Source organism: Nymphalis io, chromosome 11 (genome assembly GCF_905147045.1).
Source record: "Nymphalis io chromosome 11, ilAglIoxx1.1, whole genome shotgun sequence".
Lineage (NCBI taxonomy): Eukaryota > Metazoa > Arthropoda > Insecta > Lepidoptera > Nymphalidae > Nymphalis > Nymphalis io.
In genome coordinates, this window is record NC_065898.1 from 10,138,785 (window position 1) to 10,165,642 (window position 26,858).

The 26,858-nt window shown below is 35.7% G+C and overlaps 1 protein-coding gene across 3 annotated transcripts; it reads left to right on the plus strand.

Moving 5' to 3' along the window:
- Positions 1 to 26,161, plus strand: LOC126771721 (ATPase family AAA domain-containing protein 2-like). Of its 3 annotated transcripts, none has more exons than XM_050491761.1 (27): positions 1 to 98; positions 964 to 1,042; positions 1,391 to 1,478; positions 4,428 to 4,555; positions 4,992 to 5,161; positions 5,328 to 5,414; positions 6,133 to 6,293; positions 7,262 to 7,338; positions 8,253 to 8,363; positions 8,621 to 8,701; positions 9,338 to 9,434; positions 10,543 to 10,636; positions 10,855 to 11,133; positions 12,321 to 12,457; positions 12,778 to 12,989; positions 13,244 to 13,350; positions 13,544 to 13,728; positions 13,979 to 14,150; positions 14,560 to 14,742; positions 14,998 to 15,154; positions 15,305 to 15,471; positions 16,182 to 16,330; positions 17,417 to 17,601; positions 18,054 to 18,208; positions 19,002 to 19,198; positions 20,478 to 20,557; positions 20,824 to 26,161. In XM_050491761.1, the coding sequence occupies exons 3-27, from the start codon at positions 1,420 to 1,422 to the stop codon at positions 21,036 to 21,038; spliced, it is 3,645 nt and encodes a 1,214-aa protein (XP_050347718.1). In that variant the 5' UTR covers positions 1 to 98; positions 964 to 1,042; positions 1,391 to 1,419; the 3' UTR covers positions 21,039 to 26,161. The 3 variants fall into 3 exon arrangements, with proteins under 3 accessions (XP_050347718.1, XP_050347717.1, XP_050347716.1); XM_050491760.1 differs by having other exon boundaries at positions 16 to 103; XM_050491759.1 differs by lacking the exon at positions 1 to 98 and adding an exon at positions 116 to 465.
- Positions 26,162 to 26,858: the final 697 nt, after the last annotated feature.

Sequence of the window (26,858 nt, forward strand, 5' to 3'; positions counted from 1 at the left end):
AAACATCTCAAACGTGAATCAAGTATTCTCTAAAGTCTAATTTTTGATGGCTGGGTATAAAGATTATTAGATAGTGTGTAATGAAAATGATTTCTTAGGTGAGGTAAGAGATGACTTAATGGTAATTTAATCAGTGAATAAAATATTCTTCGATTTATTATAAGCATAGGAACTTGTGAACATCCGCTTAACATGGCGCTCTCTAACGACATGTGCGGATGATAACGCTTGTCCTTTGTCGTATTTCATTCTATTTCAAGCATCGAGTGTGGCTAATATTTCGTTTTTGGATTCTATTTAAAGTTTTAAAGCAGTTACATAATCAATTTGTTATCTTGAATGAATATTACGACATAAGATACGGTTATTGCAATGGTGAAAACCCGACGTAGTAATGGAGAGAATGGGGAGGTTGACGAAGGAAATTATTCAATAAACCACGTTGGCAGCGTATCTGATGAGAAGGTGATGAGTTATGAATGATATAAATTTCTTCTCTAATGCATATGCACCAAGCTTAGTTTGTCTGAATGGGTGTTTCTTTGTGTACCAACTTCCTGTCCCCATTTTCCTCAGTAGGTACTTCTAAGTGTGCATGATATGCATGAACTTTGATAGCTATTAGTTTCATAATGAGACTAGACTATATGATTAATACAAGTTAATAGGATAGTAGTTATGATTTAGTGTAAGTAGAAAAACATGGTTTTACTCTTGTATATATTTAAAGCAATTACTGTTTCCAATTATTAATAGATCAAAGCATGCTAGCTTAAATATTTCTTTTTATTTATATTTACAATTCAACAATGATTTATGAATAATGCTTTAATGAAAATTGTGAATGTGATTGCTTTTAAGAATAAGATATAATCAACATTATTATTTGTATGAATTGTAGATGTAGTGCAACTGCTAGATATGAAAACAAATTAACTTGTTTAAATAAGTATATTTTTATAGGCATCAAATTGGTCTCAAAGGGAGTTGAGAAGTAGTCAGTATAAGGTTGCTAGGAAAATACAACGCTGGCCCACTAGATGTAAGTGTTCATAACATATCTATACAAATATATCTAGGTAATAGATTTTAATAATATAATAAAATAAAAATAAAAAGGATTTACCATATTTCTGCAGAGTGGACTCAAAACAGTCCGACTATATTATAGTCTTCACTTATATATATTATGTTATATATTTCACAAAACCATTAAAAATAATTAGGTAGAGGCTTTTTTATAGTGCATATTATGTTCAATAAAATTGTTTTATGATTATAATATAAAAAAAATATTTTTATAATAACTACTTTGCATAGAGATCATAGTGTTTTTATTGATACTCTAAATTTTTTATGTATTTTATTGTTTTTATCTATTTTCTTTTAGACAGTCGCAGTAGACTTCGAGCAATCAAAATGCCTCGTACCATAATGTTTCCTGAAAGTGACACTGAACCTGAAAAATATTCCAGAAGGTATATTTTATGAAATTTTATTTTATTGTTATATTATATAGGTTATATATATGACTAAATTATCTTTATTTATACCACGACACAACACTCCTCACCTACTTATATCCACTTTAATTTTATTTCCAAATTCCGAATAGCCACTTTGCTGACATTCACAAGACAATTTTTTATAATCTATGTAAATATCTTCTCGTCGGTCCGCAGTGTACGCGTGTTATATGTTGCCAGGGCCAGAGGTCGTCGGTATTGGTAACACGAAATCTGCCGGGGATTCTTAGCACCCCCTGCCCCGCCGTTACCACAGCTGTTACTAAGGCTAGGAATAGCAGGGCTGCCGGGGACTAGGGGCCGTGGTTTAGTTGCGCGAATCATGAGGGGAAATGCCATAATCGCCACGCTTGGCAGACGGGTTGGCGGTCGCAGTAAGTTAGTCATAGTACTCAGAGACGCTGCTGCCCGTTCTCTGGTGTATATTCCCTCGGGTCGACTTCTACGCCCCCCACGGGATGAGATGGGGTGGTGATATTCGTCTCTGTCACCACACGGCACATATCAACTGTCTCAAGGTGGTGTCGGGTTCATAGCCCACAAGTACCTCGTTAACAACGTTGGGAAAATCGAGAGCGTGTCGACTAGGGTGGCGTACCTTATACTCAGAATCACCAAGCGGTATTCTTTGAAGGTCATACAGGTATACGCGCCGACTTCGACACACTCCGACGATGAGGTTGAGGTCATGTATGAGAATTTATCTAAAGCCATACATAGCTCAATCACCTATCAGTAGTCATGCTGCAGATCCCAGAGCAAGGCTAACCCGACACTACACTGAAGATTTTCAGGACGTCAGTCTTTTCGAGATTAGAATGGCTCTCGGACAACTCAAAAACAACAAGGCACCTGGTGATAATGGTATTACAGCCGAGCTTCTGAAGGCGGGTGTTACACCGATCCTCAGGGCTCTTCAGAGGCTTTTTAACTCCGTCATAGCCAAAGGTCAAACGCCAAAAGCATGGCACAGAAGTGTGGTGGTACTTTTCTTTAAGAAGGGTGATAAAACCCTTCTGAAGAATTAAAGGCCCATCTCACTGCTGAGTCATGTTTACAAGTTGTTTTCGAGAGTCATTACGAATCGTCTCGAGCAAAGGCTTGACGACTTCCAGCCACCCGAACAAGCCGGATTCCGAAAAGGCTTTAGCACCATAGACCACATACATACGCTGCGGCAAGTTATACAGAAGACTGAGGAGTATAACCAGCCAAATTGCTTAACGTTTGTGGACTATGAGAAAGCCTTTGATTCGATCGAAACCTGGGCCGTGCTGAATTCTCTTCAAAGGTGCCAAATTGATTATCGGTATATCAGGGTGTTAAAGTGCTTGTACGAGAACGCCACCATGTCGAGCCGACTCCAGGATCAGAACTCAAAACCTATCCAACTGCAGAGAGGTGTAAGACAGGGAGACGTGATATCTCCGAAACTGTTTACCGCTGCATTGGAAGATGTTTTCAAGCTTCTGGACTGGAACGGACTTGGCATCAATATCAACGGCGAATACATCACTCATCTTCGATTTGCCGATGACATTGTAATTATGGCTGAGACCTTGGAAGACCTCGGCACTATGCTCGATGAACTCAGCAGGGTTTCCCAAAAAGTGGGTCTAAAAATGAACATGGACAAGACGAAAATCATGTCGAACATCCATGTTGCACCCACTCAAGTCAAGGTTGGAAATTCTGCACTCGAAGTTGTAGACAACTATGTCTACCTAGGTCAGACCATCCAACTAGGTAGGTCCAACTTCGAGAAAGAGGTAAATCGTCGTATTCAACTCGGCTGGGCAGCGTTCGGGAAGCTACACGATATCTTCTCATCCCAAATACCGCAGTGTCTCAAGTCGAAAGTCTTCGACCAGTGTGTGTTGCCAGTGATGACTTATGGATCAGAGACGTGGTCGCTCACAATGGGCCTCATAAGAAGGCTCAAGGTCACTCAAAGGGCAATGGAGAGGGCTATGCTCGGAGTTTCTCTGCGAGATCGAATCAGAAATGATGAAATCCGCAGGCGAACCAAAGTAACCGACATAACCCGAAGAATTGCTAAATTGAAGTGGCAGTGGGCGGGGCACATTGCTCGCAGAACCGACGGCCGCTGGGGCAGAAAGGTTCTCGAGTGGCGACCACGAACCGGAAGACGCAGCGTGGGCAGGCCCCCTACAAGGTGGACCGATGACTTAGAACGAGTCGCGGGAAGCCGTTGGATGCGGGAAGCGCAAGATCGGCCAACGTGGAAATCCTTGGGGGAGGCCTTTGTCCAGCAGTGGACGTCTTTCGGCTGATATGATGATGATGATGATATAAATATAATAAATCCATAAAATATTCATGATCTCGACCCGTAGATATCATATCAATTCAATGTAACAGTAACAGCCTGTTAATGTCCCACTGGCTAAGGCCTCCTCTGCCTTTTGAGGAGAAGGTTTGGAGCTTATTCCACCACGCTGCTCCAATGCGGGTTGGTAGAATACACATGTGGCATAATTTCAATGAAATTAGACACATGCAGGTTTCCTCACGATATTTTCCTTCACCGTCAAGCACGAGATGAATTATAATCACAAATTAAGCACATGAAAATTCAGTGGTGCTTGCCCGGGTTTGAACCCACGATCTTCAGTTAAGATTCACGCATTCTAACCACTAGGCCAAATTCAATGTAATTATTGTTTATTTGTCTTTGATTGAAATAGCCTATAGATTCAAAACCTTAATTTGGGGGTAGTTTTATGTGGCTTTAAAAAAATATATAAGCAATAAGATATTTTTGATTGTTACTTTATAACTACAAGTTAATTGAAGATTGTTGTGAAGTTTGATGGGTGTTGTTTATTTTAATATTGTAATGTAATATTTTTTATATAGAAACTTGTTTTATTTTCGTAGATCTCGTCAAGTAAGGGTGTTCTTTGCTGATGAAAATGATTCTACAAATAGAAGTATGAAAATTCGACGTAATCGTGGACCCAGAAAGAATTATATGGAAGACAGTGAGGACAAGCCCATACAACAAAGTTGGTTAAAATTTCATCTACAATATTATAAAAAAATAGTAATAGATTGTAACTGCTGGGCTAAGAACTTCTCTTCTATTTAATTGAAGTTTTGGTGCTTATTCCACCATGCTGTTATAAACGGTATTGGTGAATACACAAGCAGAATATCATCCAACAACTGCAGGGTTCCTTACAATGTTTTTATTCACCCCTAAGCACAAGATTAATTATTGGTTGATTTTTTTTGTACTGATGCATGTTTCGAGATTTTGTAATGTACATTTCATTTTTTGGATATTCATTTATTTAAGTTTAGTTAGCTATTGTCTAAAAATATTTTCACAAACATATTAGTATTTAATGTTTTGGATTTTCAGGAACTAATTACATCTGGTATAATTCACGACAAAGTTTGTGCTATGGATTATTTAACTGATAGTTTATATAATTTCAGATGTAAGAAGAAGTTGTCGCAAGCGTAAACTTCTACATCATAATTTTAATGAAAGCTGGATCACAAATGAATTGAAAGTCAAGGGATATCCAGATTTATACGGTTTTCCTGGAACTAGTTCATCAGACGAGTTTTCTTCAGGAGACGAAGCTAGAGAAACTAAGAAACTGGTATCGAATTTTTGTTTAATATTTTTTGCTTATATAAGTTTCATTCTGTTTCTTATTGAATTGACAACAGCTTTCTTAAACATAGACAAGTGTCTTACTGTTTTTTATAATATAAATTGTCAGTGAAGTGTTTTTAACAAATGATATAAGGTTTCTTTTTTTTCAGACTCGCAGTCACGCTCCGACCAACACAGACGAAGACACACAGCTGTCACGCCAGAGAAGAACCTCAGCAAGATTTACGAACAAAAAGGCAAACAAAATGACACTATGATTTACTTATACAGCTTTTTATACATACTCCTCAATATTGAATAACTGCAGTCATAGATAGAGGGCGAATTTGAAGCCATTGGCGTCAAGGAAATTTATAATTCTACTCACTTTTTGGATAATTTTTAATTATAGAAAACTAGCCTACCTGTCCCAACAATTTTGATTGTTTTTAGAGTTCTCAAGCAACAAATAAAAAAACAAATGATTGTAGGAATTGTTGGTATAAAAAGTAAAGTAACAGCCTGTTAATGTCCCGCTGCTGGGCTAAGGCTAAGGCCTTTGAGGAGAAGGCTTGGAGCTTCTTCCACCACACTGCTCTAATGGATACATGTGGCAGAATATCAGTGAAATGAGACATATGCAGGTTTCCTCACGATGTATTCCTTCACCGTCGAGCACGAGATAAATTATAAACACAAATTGAATGAAAATTCAGTTGTGCTTGCGGGGTTTAAACCCGCGATCATCATTTAAGATTCATGAGCCAACTCACCTCAAATTTTCGGAAGATTCGGAATTCGGAAATAGTCTGTTCGAAATCAGTATACATTTTTGCGTTGGGTTGGTCTGTACTTCGCACATAGCTAACTTCATCTCTAGGCTTCATACCCTTGGTATATAACAAAGGCGTTTTCGCTGTTCGATGTTTCTGCCTTTGCAATTTGAAACTTGATATTCGTTTGGTTTACTTATAGGATGCTTCAGAATCGGATTCGGACGAAGAAAATAATCAGACAGTTATTGAAAAGAAGCCGATTGAGGAAAAATTGGAAAATGAGAAAATGGATGCAGAAGTTATAAAACCTAAAGAAGAACCTAAAAACGATGAAAAGATTCAAGACGGGGACAGTGAGAGGTTTGGTTAAAGTTCTTGTTTTATATGTATGTGTATTATATATGTATATCCTTAAACCATATTGTTATATATATATCTCTCATGGGATCTTTAATTTAATTGTACATTGTAATCACAAAACAGCTGCAAACGCCATATTTGTAGTAACTGATAGGGTTTTGTGAAAAATATACCGTAAATAGACTTCGGGAATTATTAAACACCTTTCCTACCAAGTTTATTAAAATTAAGTCGTATGCCGCCAAATTTGACGATTGTACATCTTCGAGTACATTGGCGCGATTTACGTGTCACTATGTGTATATATTATTAAGCGCAAACCAATAACTTTAAATGTTATTTTTATATTTTTGTATGATGTATTTGCATCCCATCCCACTGTCCCACTGCTGGGCTAAAGGTCTCCTCTCCTGTTAATGAGGAAAAGGTTCGGAGCTTATTCCACCACGCTGCTCCAATGCGGGTTGCTGGGAATACACATGTGGCAGAATTTCAGTGAAATTAGACACATGCAGGTTTCCTCACGATGTTTTCCTTTACCGACAAGCACGAGATGAATTATAAACACAAATCAAGCACATGAAAATTCAGTGGTGCTTGCCCGGTTTTGAATCCATGATCATCGGTTAAGATTCACGCGTTCTTATCACAAGGCCATCTCGGCTCATATATATATATAGTATTTGCATAGTATGATAAAATTAATTATTTTGCACTATATAATTTGTTGTTATTTTACCAAACCTATTATCTTGTCACTCTTTGTCGTCGCATATATTGCAATGTATAGTTTCGATTCGCAACCGAGTCGTGAGGCTTACGGACGAAATACGTTTTAGCACGGATTACGGTTCACGGCGTTAAAAATGTTTATCCTGTATTGACGAAGTAATTTTTATGAGCAACTTATAGGTTAAGCTGATAGGTAACTTTTGATTTATAATTTTTATTTTTCGTCTCGTGTTTAGTAATCAAGGCCCGGCTCGATCAACAAGAGGTAGAGGGAGACGCGGTCAGAAAAAAGTTGATATTCGCCAAGAATCTGGTAAGTCAAACTCTTTTAATGCTCGTGTTAACGTCAATATTAAAAATAAATTCTTTGTTTATGAATCTATTAGTTTGACATTTAAACATATATTGACGTAAATATTTTTTTCGAAATTTTTGTTAGGTGTCTGTGATAATCATGAGTTTGTGATAATAAATTTTAAATATATACATCATAGTCGACTTCAGTGTAAATAACATATGAAATTTCAGGTTGTTTTTGTGAAATCTACTAAATGAGTGATTACTTTATTGAGGTAAAATTTTGAAAAGAATTGTTTTTATTGAGTTAATTTTTACAGTTGTTTCGATGTATTTTTGAACATTTAAATGAATAAAATTTTGTAGTTAAAGAATATCGATGATTTATTTTCGCTAAAATTGATTTTATTCTTTAACGTGCATTGGAAAATCGATATTTCTTTAAAACAGAGTAAAAATAATATTGACGCGTTAGTACTTTTTGTGCCTACCGTGTTGTAAGTTCAAAATTGAGAAAATTGTTATCGGTCACAAATACATCGGTCCTACCACTTCCTTTTTATATACCGTGTTAAACGTCCAATAATACCTGGAAAACTTCGTAGAAAAAAATCATATACCGTTTTAAGTATTTCTAGAGTAGTTTAAAGTAAATAAATATCGGTACATACTCGTTTTGACGATCATAATCACGTAAATTATAGTGACAGGGTTAAAAAACTATATTTGACCTCAACACATACATAACGACGAAGACGATTTTAGCGATTTTTTTTCTCGAATACTTTTTGAATTTATATTAAATACTATCAAAACAAAATATGTCTGAAAAGATTACTTTCAATTCGAGTGGAGTTTTTCCGACTCCGCCTGGATCAACCGGACGTCCGGATTGACAGTCGTGGCTTACCGTAGTGGTTTGTGTGTCAGCGTCGTCGTCGTCGTCGTCGGAGTCGGGCAGCTCGCTGCGCCCGCGCCGCTCGGGCCGCACGCGCGCGCAGCCCGCCTTCGTGCAGCTCGCGGGCGACGCCCGGCCCAGAGGTTTGTGCGCTCTCGCCGCCTGGCGACTGGCCGACTTGTTGCCATACGTTCATAATTATGACGTAAATAGATACTTACTGTGACATCATTATGGTAATATTTTTAATGTTTAAATTTACCTTAAATTCCGAAAAATATTTCATAAATCGGTTCTTAATGTTCTAATGCATGAAAGCGAAACCAACCTTCATACTTAAATACATAACATATAGTAAATTATATATAAGAAATAATCTGAATTATTATATTTCTTCCAGGCAAAACCTTTACTATTAGGAAAAAACCTTACAGCCTGAGAGAAAGAAAACCAAAGTTACTTCGTAGGAAAACAATTAGATGTGAGTTAATTCATGTTATATACTTCTATTATCAATTAAATACATGACTGCGTCGGGCGTATAATTGGACTATCTCCAACTAATTTCTACTCAGAATTTCGGAGTTTTGATATATACCCGACTTGTGCTCTTAAACGTCGTAAAAAATGTACATTAAGGATTTCAATAAGTACGTACTAACGCTACGCTTCAAATGGTGGCAAGAATGCTAGTATCATTTCTCGGTTTTTTTCGCCTTTTTGGTTGTCTGGGCGGCCATCCTTTCATCATAAAGTTGATTTGGTTTTCTAAGAAAAAAAAGAAATGTCCGCGACACTATATATCTATCCATGTTGCTATATATATACACGCAGTGGTGGTTAAAATGCGTGAATCTTAATCAACGATTGCGGGTTCAAATCCACGCAAGCAACACTAAGTTTTCATGTGTTTTTCATTCATCGTGCTCCGCGGTGAAAGAAAACATCGCGAGGAAACCTGTATAAGTCGAAATTCGCTGAAATTCTGCCGCATTTGTATCCACCAAACCGCATTGGATCAGCGTGGTGGAATAATCTCCAAACCTTCTTAAAGGGAGAGGAGTCCTTAACTTTGTACTTTACTAGGTTTATCTAATAGAATAGTTAAATGTTTTAGCCCAATCTCCATCAAACAGCAGCACAAGTAGCAGCACGTCCAGTTCAGATACCGAAGAAGATCTCAATGTTTCTATGAAAAATAAGACAAAGGGCAGGTGAGATAATTTACTTATTATTAAATGGTCTATTTTATTAAAAAAAATTGTATATAGTACAAAATAACTTTTCCAGTAACATATTAATGATTTATTATTATAATTAAGGTTAAGATTTGTTATATATTATATATTATAGTGATTGTAATAAAGGATTATATAACAAATGTAGAGAGCAAGAGTCCATAAATAATACAGCTTTATATTTAACCTTCCCTAATATTATATTGTTAATATTTACGCATTACACATTTACAGAAATATAAATCCTGCTATTTTTGGAATACCACGAACAAAACAGCATAATTTGCATTTATACAACAATAAGTTAATTCAAAGTAAATTAATGTCAAAGATTAACAATATGAAATAATTAAAAATTAAATATAAATATTTATAATAATGTTACTCTAAAAGTCAAATTTCTAATTAAATAATACATAATGTTGTTTAAGGAAATATTTAATGTCAAATGTACATGTTTTTAATTTTAAATTTAGAAAGGCGATTTTCTTAATGCTGATTAAATGTTCGTTGTAGGTAATCCCTTAATTCGTTTAGGAACGCCAATAAATTACTTAACAATTATATAGCACTGTAAATATTCAAATATAAACCTGTTTTATTCTTACCATTTGTCTAAATAATCAAAACATTGAAAAGTTTTATTTAAATGTTAATAAAGAACTACCAATTAGATATTAAATTATGGGTAAATAATATAGCTTGACGCTGACTCCCGTCCCCCTCCCACATAGCTCAATATGGTTATTTCCTATCTCCCCTCTTAAACCATGCAATTTTCTCAAAAAGTATTTAGTCTTATCAAAATATCTAATTGCTCATTTTATTTATTCTATACCAACAAACATTACTTTGGGTTTTCGAGGATCTGGAGTCAACTAAACAAGATTTTTTGTAAATTGGACACGCAGAAGACAAATCAAAGTCTGGTATCTATATCTCTCTACTAAAGATTCTTCTTTTATGATATCCTGGTATCGTACACAGTCGTTATCGCTGATCTTACGCCAAAGTCGCCTGGATTTATATATAAGTTAATTGTCAGTTGTTTCGCAAATGAAAAAGCCGCTATTAATGCTTTCAGACAAAAATCAAAGTCGATGGATGATAAGAAAACAGACAGAGCTTTAAGAGATATACAACCGATAGAAGTAGATGGCAGTGTGAGGTTTTCATCTGTAAGTTTTATTTGCGTATGTTTTAGTAAGGTTTAGAGGAATGTAAAGGTTCAAGATCAGCACCGATATGATCTTTACCAATGGTCATAAGTGACCACTGACAATGGAACCATATGATATTAACTAAGTTTCGCATTCAAATTTGCGAGACATGATTCATAATTATTTAGGTAACTAATGTAATTGTCGAAATGACTGTGTGTTTTTATATTTTTTAGGTCGGTGGCTTAGAAGAACACATAAAATGTCTCCGAGAAATGGTATTGTTCCCACTGATGTACCCGGAACTGTTCGATAAGTTCAAAACTCGACCAGCCAAAGGAGTCCTGTTCCACGGTCCGCCCGGCACGGGGAAGACGTTACTAGCGCGGGCGCTGGCTAACGAATGCAGTTTGGTCGGCGGGAGGAAAGTGGCTTTCTTTATGAGAAAAGGGGCGGACTGCTTGAAGAAATGGGTGGGGGAGAGTGAGAGGCATTTGAAGTTGCTGTTCCAACAGGTATGAATATAATAATATCCTGGGACATTTTTTACACACGGCCATCTGATCCTAAATTAAGCTTGTACAGAGCTTGTACTATGGAAACCAGACAACTGATATACTACATATACTATTTTTCTTTTGTAAATACATACATAGATAATTACACCCAGACTCAGGACATACATGTTCATGCACACAAATATCTGTCCTGGATGGGAATCGAACCCACAACCTTCAGCGTGAAAAGCAAGCATATACCAACTACGCCAACCGACTCGTCAAATGAATAGTCTACCCTTATAACCAATAGACCCATAGAGGAACCTTTGGATTAGTTGGCTAACTTATAAGGCAGATTGCGAGCTCCTTATTTCTGGGATCTGGCAAAAGGTTCCAAGATATTCATTCAGAAAGACTCCATAGATACTGTAACCTTGAATTTATATAGTGGAAACTAATTGCGTATAGTGGTTTTGGGTTTTAAAAGAAAGAAAGATACATCAATCTATATGAGTAGTTTCTAATTAAACTTTTTTCATTTTAATATGGGTCAGATATTTCCGAAACTTCACGATTATTTTTTATAAGATCAGAGTATCAAAAATATTACCCTCTTTTTAAGTTTCTCAAGTTAAACTTTTAAAATTAAAAATTTTAAATTAGTTTTTTCATGTTATTTAGATATATAATAGTCGTAACGATAAAATCTGTATTAAATGAAAAATCGCAAGAAAAAATGTTTTGGTTTTGTTAGGAAACTTATAAGTTAATTAATTGAGCTTCTTAGCTGTTGTTGTTGTTGTTTTATAAATTAAAGTTAGAATACTAAAAACATTTTGTGGTACATATTGTGCAATGGTATATGTTGATGAGGTAAAAATAATATTATATAATTTTTTTTTATTTAAAAATGTTGTTATATATGTTGCATACATTATTTGTCAATGTTAAAGTACATCATCAAGATCACTTTAAAATAACGGCAAATGGTGTAATATAACGGTGGGGTTCGACGGCGCTATAAGAAATATTTATAAAAATGAGTATTAAATTTTTCCTGATATTAGAATGAACTATGCGTTCTCGTTTATTCACCGGCAATGAAATCTGCATATATATACTCCTTCGTCACATAACATGACTAACGTTCATTGATGATATATGGTAATAGTATAAGTAAAACTTTTTGTCCGGGTTGGCAGGCGAACAAGATGAAGCCGTCGATAATCTTCTTCGACGAGATCGACGCGCTGGCGCCCGTGCGCAGCGTGCGCCAGGAGCAGGTGCACACCAGCGTCGTGGGCACGCTGCTCGCCGAGATGGACGGCGTGTGCGACAGGTGCGTTCCCTGCGCCACTGACACTTCCAGTCAAACCCAGTAGCTAGAACGTGTTCACACAATCGCATAACGTGTTGTGTTCATAAGCGGATTCTAATGGAATTTTCAATCGAGCATTTATCACTCAAGGACGTATTCGTCTCAAACACGTATACGGTAGAACTAAAAAAAAATATCTTTAGATAGAAAAACATACTGATATTTATCGTATCGATAACTATTTTATGTATGTAGATTTAGTATGCAATAAGTAATTACATAATTGTAAAATAAATATATACACCATATGTACAAATCTAATACAATTTTATCATTTATAGGGGTGAAGTAGTAGTAATAGGAGCAACGAATCGTCTCGACGCAGTTGACCCGGCTTTGAGGAGAGCCGGTCGCTTCGACCGCGAACTACACTTCCCGCCCCCACACGCAGCAGCGAGACGAGATATACTTGAAATATACACCAAGAACTGGACGCCGATGCCCAGCGAAGAGACCTTGAATCATATCGCCGATATCACAAATGGATACGGCGGTAATCATTTTAATTAATATTGAAATGTTTTATTTAATTGGATAATTTTGTGGATGCGAAGATACTTAATGAATACTGTCCTTGTATTCTTGTCCATATAAAATCAATTAATTGCCTCACTGGTTTAGTAACTGGTATATGCGACTGAAAATTAGAGAGGGCTCGGGGTTGAATCCGGCGTTGGATATATAAGTGTTTTTTTTTCTGCCAAGTTTTTAGTATTAAGAGATATTTACACTCCTTTTGCTTTTCAGGGTCTGATTTAAAAGCACTGTGTTCGGAAGCAGTATTAAAAGCTCTCAGGAGAGTGTATCCACAAGTGTACGATAGTGAATACGCATTGGTTATCGATCCTAGAAATGTAAGTACTCTTTAATCGTGATTTAATATATTGTTTTTTTTATTTGATGTATTATTTTTTTATAATAATAATTAATAAAATAATAAATAAAATTGTATCGTTATAAAATGTTAATGATGGTCCACCCATTGGTAAAAAATATCATGAGTGAAAGGATCACGTGTAGCCTGCTAACGAGTCCCCGCGGGGCCAGGTGGAGGTGTCGCTGGGCGACCTGCAGGCGGCGATGGCGTCGCTGGTGGCGGCGGGCGCGCGCGCCAGCCCCGCGCCGGCGCGCCGCCTGCCGCGCTACTGCGAGCCGCTGCTGCGCGCGCAGCTGCGCGCCGCCGCCGCGCTGCTCAGCGAGCCCTTCCCCGCCGACACGCCCCCGCTCACTCAGTGAGTAACTTTATTAGTAATCCTTGCCCTGTAGACACTTTTTTGGATGTTCTATTTTCCTTTATTTTGTTAACTGTTTTCTGTGTCAAACAGAAATTAATCTTGTTTTGTGTTTTGACTCGTTTCGTATGAAAACTAGTTTTTGCTTTCGGTTCAAAGATCTTAATTGTGATACCTGATTATTATTGAATTGTGAAAAGTGCGATCCATCTTTATAATTAAATAAATTTAGTATGTTTTTTTTAAATAGTAATATGGACACGCCGGCGGCTTCCGATGTGCTTTTGCTGTCGGGCGAGTGCGCCGAGACGCACCTGGCGCCGGCGCTGCTGGCGCAGATGGAGCGCTGTCCGGTGCGCGAGTTGAGCGTGTCCGCGCTGCACTCCGCGCTCGCCTTCACGCAGGAGCAAGCGCTCATATCGGTGAGACGATGTAGCTTGGGCACCGACCCTTGTGAGCTAATGAGATTACTTACTTCTTAACACGTTTGCTCAATCACTACATCAAACCCACCTACAAGCCCTCCGGTGTTGCAGGTGTCCATGGAAGGTGATAGTTACTTTCCATCGAGTGCGACTCCTGCCCGTTTGCCCTCTAACATAAAAAAATAAAATAAATAAGACGTAGCTCAGCATCAACAGTATCACTGTGATCTTCACCTTATGTGCTTAAAATACTTAAAAAATTCCGCACGTTACTTTTTTGAGGCATTGCTTACTTTAAAAAACTAGACAACCGTCAAAATGAGTCCGATCCGACCGAGGAACCGAATAGGAGTCCGCCCGTGCAGTAATATAAGAGGTAGTCGAGTGTAGTCCCCCCCCGTGGCAGCTGTTCGCGGAGTGCCGGCGCTGCGAGCGCGGCTGCATCCTGTTCGTGCGCGACGTGCTGGCCGTGTGGCGCGCGCTGGGCGCGGGCGCGGCGCTGCTGCCGCAGCTGTGGCGCACGCGCGCCGCCGGGCCCGCCACGCTGCTGCTCGCCACCGCGCCGCCGCACGCCGACCTGCCGCCGCAGGTCTGGCCCGCTCGCTGCGACACCCGAGCGAATACTGTTACTATTAATATACATAAATATATGTATATTATTATACTAGTTTACGTAATATTTTTATACTAGTTTACGTAATCGCCTGTGACTCCGATGCAATTATTTAAGCCCCGCTGGGTGCATACCTAAATATATAAACAGTATTTGTAAATATATGAGAAACATCAGTATATTTTGTTGCTTTGCCTTTGCTTTATTGACCGGTTGAATTTTCCTCTTCAGCTACAAGAAATGTTCCCGCCATACAAAAACTGTATATACGGGGTACGTGAAGCAACTTCTGCTGAAGTAATCAACTTTCTAAAGCCCATTATCACAGAAGCACCCTTGGAGCCTCCGGTGATTGAAAATACTGAACCGCCCCCGCCCTTACCACGGGGTAAGTTATGTACAAGTATATGTATATTACAAATTATAAGGGAAAAGGAAACTGGTTTTTTAAATAGAATTTAATAAAATCTCATAATAAGTATGGTTGATAATAAAATGCTTTATCCAATGTTACTAATTGAAAATAAAATTGTTTTAGCTCCACCCCCACCCCCTCCCCGAGAGAGCAAAGAAGAATTGGCAAGACGAAAGCGGAAGGAGGACTACAAGCTGCGAGAATTAAGAATATTTCTACGCGATATCTGTAGAAAATTGGCTTCGAATAGACGTTTTTATAAGTTCACTAAACCCGTGGACTTAGAAGAGGTATTACATACAATGTACATTAATTGTAATTAATGTGTATATTTACGAAAACATAATACAAGTTATAATTTTTATTAAATTAATACATTTCTTATTAGTGTTATAGTGTCCAATCGAAGAAGGTCTTATAATGTTCTATATTTTGGACTACAAACAGTTTTTGATTAATACATCTTTATTTATAATATATACAACAATTTTCCACTTAAAAACCTATATCCACATTAATATTATTTCCAAAGTTCCTATAACAACGTCGCCAACAATCATATTGCCGTTTGTTTAAGAATCCATCCAATTTGTTAAAAAAATCCAATGAAATGGATTATTATTCAAGATATTGACCAAATATATATCATGTCAATTCAATGTCAAAACTGTTTATTTGTCTTTACTACTCCTGCTGTTCCATACCGTAACAGCCTGTGAATGTCCCACTGGTGGGCTAAAGGCCTCCTCTCCTCTTTTTGTGAAAATTCAGTGCTGCTTGCCCGGGTTTGAATCCACGATCATCGATTAAGATTCACGCGTGTAAGAACGCGTGGCCATCTCGGCTCTCCTGCTGTTCATATAGGCTATATTAGCATTAAGATTAAAAAACATTTAAAACATTAAACAATCTTAAAAACTCACTTTAGTTTCTTCTTAGAATATATATACAATAAACAAATTAATTTACAATATAATCAACATATGGATTTTTTTACCAGGTGACAGATTATCTAGATATCATTAAGCAGCCCATGGACCTCGAGACCATAATGACGAAGGTGGATATGCACAAGTACAATTGTGCGAAGGAATTTCTTGATGACGTCGACTTGATATGCGCTAACGCATTAGAATATAACCCGGATAGGTATGGTATTATATATCGTCTTCACGATACTTTATCGGCCACTGCGATAATCTGAACAACGCCAAAATTGCTTAAATATAAGAAAGCTATAAAAAGCAGGGTTATTATTATGGTGTTAGAATATCTTAACAATTTTTGGTATTGTTTCATCATCAGTATTTTTCTCTAGCTTATTTGAATTCAATTATTTATGTTTTGATCGTTTTACATTTTACGTAAAAATCTATTTATCATATATACATAATCACTCTACATACATCAGATATATATCCTAGGCAAGCGCGCTCCATCTTAGACTTTATCTCACTTTTCATCAGGTGTGATAACAGTCAAGCGCTAGCCTATATATTTAAAAAAAAAAAAAATGTATTAATGTTGTGAAAGAAAAAAATGTAACTGCCGAATCTATGCATGCGAAAGTTTAAAATCTAATATAAATTGCAATTATCACCCTTTCTTCTCATCGTCATTATCTGTGTGAATATTAATTTTTCATTATATTTTTTTTTCCATATTTCCCGGTGCCATTCAAAGGGCTAGAGGGATGTCTAGGTATGAATAAAATGTAATAATTAGGTAGTATTATATCGAAGAAATGTAAGCGTGTGTTAAATTTACATCCTCTAACCTTTTGTAGAAGTACATAATTTTAGAGGTCGGGTAGAGTTTTATTTTGCATGTCGTTGTGTTGTCTACGCTTATTCAATGTATAGATTCTTCAAATTTTCATTTACATTTTTATAAGCGATTAGTTGATTAGCATTCAGCATCGTTTGGACAGTGTTGACATTGCAAATAATCATCAAACAAGATTTTGAGCGCTGTAATGTTGTTGGTTTAGTGGATTTAAATCATCGAGTCTGAACTGTGGTACACGATGTTGAATTGCAACTTGTTGCAAACTTCATTGATTGTTTTTTTACTTTGCTAAGGTTGAATGCTTCGTTGCAAATTTGATTTTTTAAAATAAAAATTAATTATAATGATACCGGGTGTAAAGTTAACTGAAAGTTATGGCGATTTTAGCCAAATAAATGAAAATTTCGTGTCAATATTTTAACCTGCTACCATGACGTATTGTTGCAGAACATCGTCCGATAAGCAAATCCGCCACGAGGCGTGTTCGCTGCGGGACCACGCGCACGCACTCATCGACGTGGAGATGGACAGCGACTTCGAGCTCGAGTGCCAGGACATCGCGCGCCGCCGGCACGAGGACGGCGCCGCCGACAACGACCTGCCAGACTTCATATACACCGCCTCCAACCTGCGTGAGTGTCCAGCGCAGAGCCGAGCCGGTCGCCTCGATAACGCCCCATTGAAGCCTTCGATATGTTCAATATATTTCAACTTACTTACTGGTACTTACTGGTGGTAGGGCTTTGTGCAAGCTCGCCTGGGTAGGTACCACCCACTCATCAGTCTACCGCAAAACAGCAGTACTTGGTATTGTTGTGTTCCGGTTTGAAGGGTGAGTGAGCCAGTGTAATTACAGGCACAAGGGACATAATATCTTAGTTCCCAAGGTTGGTGGCGCATTGGTGATGTTAGCGATGGTTAACATTTCTTACAATGCCAATGTCTATGGGCGTTTGTGACCACTTACCATCAGGTGGCTCATATGCTCTTCCGCCTTCCTATTCTATAAAAAAAAACCTTAAAAAATAATTATGATTTTTGATTAAAATTTATGTAGCGCTTACAGTAAAATATGTTCCTACAGCGGACGGTTTCGATACCACAGCGGACGATAGTAAGGTGGTGCGCACACCGCACAACGGGGACAAAAATGATACACACTCCGCGAAACGTAAGCGCAAACGGATCAACGCCTGGTCGAAAGGGCTAGTTGTGAAACGGCAGAGGACGTCACAGAAAGTAAGTTAAGCTTCTAATAACAGCTTGGAAATCAAATTTTATATAACTTAAAGCTCATATAAAACGACGTATTTTTAGTGAAAAAAAATATATGTAACAGTTTTAATATTTCTTAAAAATGTTTATTTCAAAAAGTCGAGATGGTTAGAACGCGTGAATCTTAACGAGATTATCGTGGGTTCAAACCCGGGCAAGCACCACTGAATTTTCATGTGCTTAATTTGTGTTTATAATTCATCTCGTGCTTGACGGTGAAGGTAAACATCGTGAGGAGACCTGCATGTGTCTAATTTCATTGAAATTCTGCCACATGTGTATTCTACCAACCCGCATTGGAGCAGCGTGGTGGAATAAGCTTCAAACCTTCTCAAGTGGAGAGGAGGCCTAAGCCCAGCAGTGTGACATTAACAGGCTCTTACTGTCAAATTTACTGGTGGTAGAGCTTTGGGCAAGCTTGTCTAGGTAGGTACCACCCACTCATCAGATATTCTACCGCAAAACAGCAGTACTTGGTATTGTTGTGTTCCGGTTTGAAGGGTGAGTGAGCCAGTGTAATTACAGGCACAAGGGACTTAGCATCTTAGTTTCCAAGGTTGGTGGCGCAGTGGCGATGTAAGCGATGGTTAACATTTCTTACAATGTCAATGTCTATGGGCGTCGGTGATCACATACTATTAGGTGGCCAATATGCTCGTCCGTCTTCCTATTCTATAAAAGAAGAACCTATTAAAAAAATCACTGTTTAGTGTAAAATACAAATGAACCCGTGACGTATACGTGTATAAAACCGTAGAACTACAAGGAGTCGCACATCGCGATAACGGACGAGGAGTCGAAGGAGAACAAGCCGATCACGTCGACGCCGCTGGCGGCCGGCTCGTGCAGCTCGTCGGGCTCGGACGACGACGCGCCGCTGCGCCGCCCGCGCGCCTGCGACGACCTGCTCGACCTGCGCCGCTCGCTCGACAACCACGTGCACGCGCGCGACAGGTACTGCGAGCGTACCTGGTTTTTTTTTAAACGCTGGAAAAACGCGTCACGCGTTTCCTCCGAACATCAATAACGGAATACATACCCACTAAAAAACCAGCGGTACCCTTTCCGTCTTAATGAGAAGTGCCACGGGATCGCTTTCGCATGCTCCCGTGGCGCACTCCGAGCGTACCTCCGTAACTCGGGAGTTGTATGGTTTCAATAGATTTTTCTGTTAAATTCACTCTTGAATGAACAGTCTTCGGTCTAAAGTCGTATGAATAGGTGTTGACAAAATTGTCTCAACTTGTATTCCTTGCCAGAATTTATCTGTTCAGCGTCCCTCTTGTAATCCAAAGACGTATAACAGGGGTATGTTCTGTTCTATTGTCATCTGATATTTCAATTGAAGACCAGGGAGTCTGTCATTGAAATACAATATATGGGTTCATAATATTATTTAATGTATACAACAATATTATATTCAATATAATATTACTTATTTTATAACAAAGGTAACTGGTACTGTTTAAGCCATTGTATAAATTCGAGAACTATTAAATTTGTTGCCGATTCTTCTCTTTAGCTGTACGTTTAATTTATATCGTTATATTATTATTAAAAATTGTTTATTAAAAATATCTTTTTAAATAAAATTAATTTTGATATAATAAATTAGTATTAACAAATCAGAGACTTGTAATGGATTCAGTATCAAACGATCACATTGCCGTCGACAATTCATAGATAATTAATAGATAAAAGATGTTTTATTTTATTTTATTTTTTATTTTATTTATATTTGGGAAACATACAGTGTGTTATTACATAGAATTAAGGAATTATTACTAAATCATAAACCAATAAAGTTTCCACTTAAAAATAGTACAAATGTTAGAGTATGCATGTAAAAAAGACAACAGAAAGAGACAAAAATACAATGCAATCTACGAGTACAATCAAATCGACTAATTACAAAGTTAAAAAAAAAAAAAAATCAAGAAGTTAAATTACAATAATATTAATGAACATAAATATAAACAATGTTATTAAAAATATTTAAATTTGATTTCAACAATTAAAGTAACATCATAAATCATCAATTTATGGCAAGTAATTGATTCAATTGATTCAATATTTTCCCTTAACATTTGTTTTTATGAAAAATATATTTATATTGTATTTCTTCATATTATTTTAAATTTAGAAAACAAAATAATCGACCAGATAGCAGTGACTTTGTTATATGTTTGTAGTACTTACAAAGAGTTTTTAAATATTTTGTACTTATCCGTAGTCCGGCCAAATCAACAGAGAAGTCACCATCAAAACCATCGCCAAAGAAAAGAAATTCAGGTCACGAGGCCACGAGTGGAGGTGAGTACTTAAATTAATCTTAATTATATCATTAATATAAAATAGTAATAAAAATATCATGCCTTATTATTATTACAAATACATGTACTGTGTCATGCTGACTTTCAATTTACAATTGCGCATGCACAAAATGCAATGCAACCTATGATTTGTAATGATGTATATATTTTTTATAAGAACAGAAAAAATCACAGTTATAAAAAATATTATAACGTTTTTCAAAGTTTTATCTTCCATAAATACTCAAACGATGCATTTTGTTACAGACGCTGAGAAGGTACTGATAAACAAGACTGAGTTAGATAACATTCTATATAAGAACGCGAAAGCGCTGCGGAACATCGGCCTCGAAGCACTATTGGACCTGTACGCTCAGTTAGCGGGCGCCGTACGATCGTACTCCACGAAATACGACCGTACGAAGCTTCCGAACGAACTTCAGACGATTATCGCCAGGTACTTGCAGCTCGCGAGGAAATGAGCGACGAACTCGACAAGCCTTCAGTCAAAAGTCATATAATAAGTGTTGACAATATTGTCTCAACTTGTATTCCTAACCAGAATTTATCTGTACAGCGTCCCCCTTATAACCCATAGACATATAACAAGGACGTGTTCAATTTATTGTAATTTGATTAAAAAAAATAGATAGTTATAAAAAAAAAACTTTTACAACTTATCAGCTATATAAGTAATGAGATTAAAAACTGATTTAATTTTATAAAAAAAAAAAAAAAACTGCTAATGCTAGTACGTTATAACGTCGCATGTTATGTGTCTATGGTAACTTATTAATAGACTAGGATTTTAAATTTTTCAAAGCCGTCCAAAGCGTTTTTTAAGAGAGACCAGTAATTTTGAATAGTGACAAAATCGAGATTTTGACAGAAGGCTATCTCGAAACAGTTTACAGTGTGTCGAGATAATACATTCCATGTTAATGTGGAAAGTTAAAAATTTATTTTGAATCTATGTAGCGAGGTATTAGAGTTAGGGAAGTTTGTAGAGAATAATTAGCAAAAAAAAAAAAAAATGTTTTATATTGTTTGGTCTGGTTGCACTAATGTTGATTTAATAACGTATCGTTATCGTTAAGAACGAACTTAAATTTTTTTTTTTTCGTTCTGAATCGTTTAACACGAATATAAAATAATAAGGTGTGATTAGCGTCACCTAAACAGCCAAATTGTGATACGTGTAGTAAAACCTTAATGGTTATAACGATTGTAATTAAAAAAAAGTTAATAATAATAGTATTAGAATTTCGAACATTTGTTATCTTTGTTTAAATGTTACGAATTTGCAAAATATCTTTTAAACGACCAAAGTAAATAAATATTAACGTAAATATAATTTATTATATATGTGTATATTCTACTATAATTTTATATAAAAAGTTAATAAGACCAAACCTGCGAATATTATATTAATTTCCTCCTATCGTTGTTACGATGCAATAAAACAAGATAAAAGTATTGATGTAGCTCTAAAATTTTAGTTTTTGAATGATATATATTGTTTTATCACTTTTTCTAAATAAATATAAAATAACATATATTAAAAAAAAAAAAAAAAATAATTAAAATACGTATAATTTTGTACAATTCATATACGAACAATTTCTCTATTAGAGATTAAAGTCCTTACAAATTAGTTAGTTAGTTTTCTCACTTTCATTAATTAGACATTTAAAACAAGACACCGTATTGTATGGTAACTATACAAATGATATACGTTATTAGGGACTAGAGATATTCGTATGAAAATTTTTTTCTAAATTCGTTTTACTCTGTGTCATTGTAAATTGTTTAAAATATTGTCATTCAAGTTTATTCAATGACTTAACCAGAAAAGGTTGTTGGCGCGCTTTAATTATAATCGATGTTCAGCCACTGTTTAGTTAAACACTGATTTCGCTCTTTCTGTCGTTATTGATTTGATATTCGAAAGAAGAAGACAGCATTGTTTAAATAATCGCCCGCTGACCAACGTTTATAAGTAATACCGTGATTTCTCTCTTTCCGTCATCATCGATTTGATATTCGAAAGAAGAAGACAGAATGATATAACCAATCACGTCCTAAATGACATATGGGTAAAGCCGTAAATCATTTAGACTTTTTATCTTAATACGGAATGCTGGGCAATATTGCTGCATTAACTAATATACGATCATTTTTATTTCAATTAATAATGCCATAAAACATAAGAAAATAATTACTCTAATGTATATAATTATATACCAAATAAAAATAAAAATCAATTAAAATACTTCTAACATAGACAATAGTAAAAGAGATTTTAAAACATACTTTACAATAAATAAAAAATAGTGATGGGTTGTGAAAAATATTATAGCGATTATAAACAATTTGGCTTTTTAGGTTCATCATAAAACCTTTTTTATGCGAGTGTTGTAGATATTAATTGATTTTAAATAATTAATAACTTAATTAATTGATGGTAAATTAAATTGATTTGTAACAATTATGAAAACGAGGGTTTCGAATGCTATTTTTTTTATAAAGTCTTAAATGAAACTTTTTCACAAATTAAGTAAATGTATTTAGAAATATTTCGAACACTGCCACTAATATATTCCTTATGTCTTTGAGCTAAGGCTGATATTAGAATGTCTGATAATCGAACTCGGGAGTTATGAATGTATCGGAATATATCAGTTATCCAGAACGAGCTTAAATAATTATGTATTTATGCCTATGTGAAGTCTGGCTATAGACATTTTTATTCTAGAATTGAAAATGTGTACACCAATACCGAATAAATACTCTTTTGATATCAAATACTACTTCAAATTAAAAGTTAAACTTGTGCGTTTTTTTATATGTAACGTTATAAAAACGTATAAAAATAATCTGTTAAAAAAACCTTTTCATGTGTCGTTAGAATGTTATAATTTCATTGGACGTCATTGAGAATTGTTTGAGTCAGAATGAATTTTATTGAAATCTATGTTCGATATTGATAAGACATTATTTTTATAAAATTAATATTTATGGTAAAATTGTTAGTGTATTGTAATTGGACACATCATTTTGCTTTCAAAAAATAAAAGAAAATAAAGAATATTATTCGTCGGCAACATCACATTGCGATATAACACTGAAGTGTTGCTAGTTGCATTACACCTTTTACCCATAATTACACTGGCTCACTTACACCCCCCCCCCCCGACCGAAATTTCTATTAGGCTGAGTGTAAAATATAGGAAGCAATAGTGAAGAATATTATTATTAATAATAAAATACATTTGCTGTTATAAGTTAACCTCCTTACGAAATTTACACAAAAAAGTTCAAGTCTACTACTCAAAGTTTTTGTTCGATCGATTTCTGTATCGTGTCATCGTGAAAAACCTAGACATTTGATAGGTGATCGTTTATTTGCATCGGTGGGTTTTTTATACAAGAATTCTATTTGAATTATGCTTACACAGCTTTCCCTGGTGACTATTATAATGCAATTTAAGTGCCTGTTAACAGAAAAAAGCCGAGATGGCCCCAGTGGTAAGAACGCGTGAATCTTAACCGATTGATGATCGTGGGTTCAAACCCGGGTAAGCACCACTGAATTTTCATGTGCTTAATTTGTTATTATAATTCATCTCGTGCTTGACGTTGAAGGAAGACACCGTGACGAAACCTGTAGGTGTCGAATTTCACTGAAATTCTGCAACATGGGTATTCCACCAACCCGCATTGGAGCAGCGTTGTGGAATAAGCTCCAAACCTTCTCCTCAAAAAAGGGAGAGGAGGTCTTTAGCCCAGCAGTGAGACATTCAGAGGCTGTTACTGTAACACGTTATACATTCAATTTTCGAACTATAAACTGCCTAGTTGATTGAAAAAAATAGTTATTACTAAACTATTATTTATATACAGCTTGCTATATAGAGATACGATACATCATTCAACAAGGAAAATTGTCTGTTTTGTTATGAGAAGCGTAATAACATTTTTATAAACTTGAAACAGTATTTGATATCATATATGTATTAATTTAATTTATAATTATTATTCATATTCGTTAATAATTCACTAAATTATATAATAAATTTACATCAAAGACTCAATCGGTCTTGTATGTACTTAATAATTACTTTATATATCATAACAAAAATAATTGTAACATGTACATTTGTACATACTTTCACTAATTGAACATTTAAAATACATTAATTTATTTATATTACTTATATACGTCCAGATAAATTATAATTTGTTTTTCTAGAATGTAATAAGTTATGAAACACGTTGAAGCTAAGAATTATTCGTATAAAATACTGAGACATTACATTACATAGACCGATGTAATGCATCGTTCACACATAACATTAATTGTCTTTGTTTTTTTTTTATTAACATATCTATCTCATAATACTGTCCATAGACAAAATTGACTTTTGTGTGGACGTCATCAGTAACAGTGTGATATGAAAGTAAAAGGCAAATAAATTATATATGAAAATAGTTACCTCGTTCCAATTAGGAATTAAATATATTGTACCTATATACGCATTATGTACCTACGTTAGGAAATATTGCCATATATTGATTGTTCAGGTGGCGATTTCGGATGAAATTCGATGATCGAGTTGATGATTCACTGCCTTTCAAATAGAGATTAATTTTTCCGCTTTTAGTTAAAATTAGTTGTTTTTACCATAGACAAGATAAAAATGTTTTATGTGTGCCTTCTGTGAAAGTAAATTATATTCTCTTTTTTGATTAATTTAAGGTACAAATTTTTCATTACGATGTAAATATTAATGTGTTAACTGACCTTAGTTTTTGGTGTCGAAGGAATTCATTTTGTTACCATTTTTTTTTAAAATAGGTTTAAATATATGCCTTGAACATCGAATTTCAATACGCTGTTCAAACGAATTTCTAGTTATACGTATTAAATAGCAACACTTGCAATACCCATAGAGAAAAGATCTGATTATACGCGTGTACAATAAGAATAATTACATTAAATTGTTCATACATTGTTTGAGAAGTAACTATTAAATAGTAAAAAGTAAAAAAGTTTTTTATTACTCTACGATTTAATTTAAGAAAATTGAAAAGAAATTAATCAACATGTACTCTTTATTACGATGAGATTAGAAAATGTTGATTGCAATCTATTTGTAACGCAATAAAGAGACGTGTATTGTGTGGTCCGGTAATGAAGTTACCGGCCCTTGCGATTTAATTGTAGCTTTCTCTCATTTTGATAGATTATTAAGTTTTAATAACATTTCTATAGATTTTTATTAAAAGTAATAAATTATATAATGGTAACGCCGCCGAGGTTATTATTAAATTAGATTGCAAATAAAAAGTTAATATGTATCGAATTGTTTTTCGTTGACTGACTGATATTTGTTGAAGGCAACTCGTGCGTCAAGTTGACTGTCCTGGGTGTTGTAAGTGTGTCTAAATGACCTAATTGTAATGAATCTGCTTGCATTTTGCTCAATTTAATGTTTGAAGTATGTAAGCGACATCCACCGTTTGTTAGTGTATAATAAAAAATGTATTTATAAAACTGTATTTAATTAAAAATAAAAAGGGTACGCCTTCATGTGATAATGATTTTTTGTGTTTTATTCTTATATGATTTTTATTACTTTGCATTATTACCATGTCGTTAAGTTTGAATGAGGACAGATATTGAGTCTGGTTAAAAATCTGGGGTGGGTTGAATAAGTTGGCTTATACTGTCAAGACGTTCTAAGTAACAGTAAGGAAATTGACAGTATACTTTTGTCTCTGTCCGAAAGAATAGAGACCTGTGCTTGCGCATATAATTGTGCTGTACCTTACTTAAAACGTTGCTGATCAACTGTTTAGTTTCACACTAATTATTCTAATTTTTGCTCTTTCTGCCATTATTGATTTAACATTCGAAAGAAGAAGACAAAGCATTTAACAAATCACTCGCTACTCAACGTTTATAAGTAAGGGTCCGTTCACACAGACCGGCTCGGAGAGCATCGGCCTGCTTTTTTCTTTTCACACAGACCGGGTCGTATACGCTTGGAATTGGCCGGAGCGGAGCCGCCAACTATTTCACATCGACCGGCTGGAAGAGATCTGAAAGCGGGTGCGGTTGGATGTGCTCGGAGCCGGTCGGATGCGCTCGGAGTCGGGTGGATACACTACAAAGGCAGTGCCAGTATTCCGCGCAGTCTAAGTTTTGTTTTCGGTGTGTTAACGTGTGCTTTTCGAAACATGGATTTAGATAGCTCCGACGAAGATATTTTGACACGAGTATTATTAATTTTTCATCA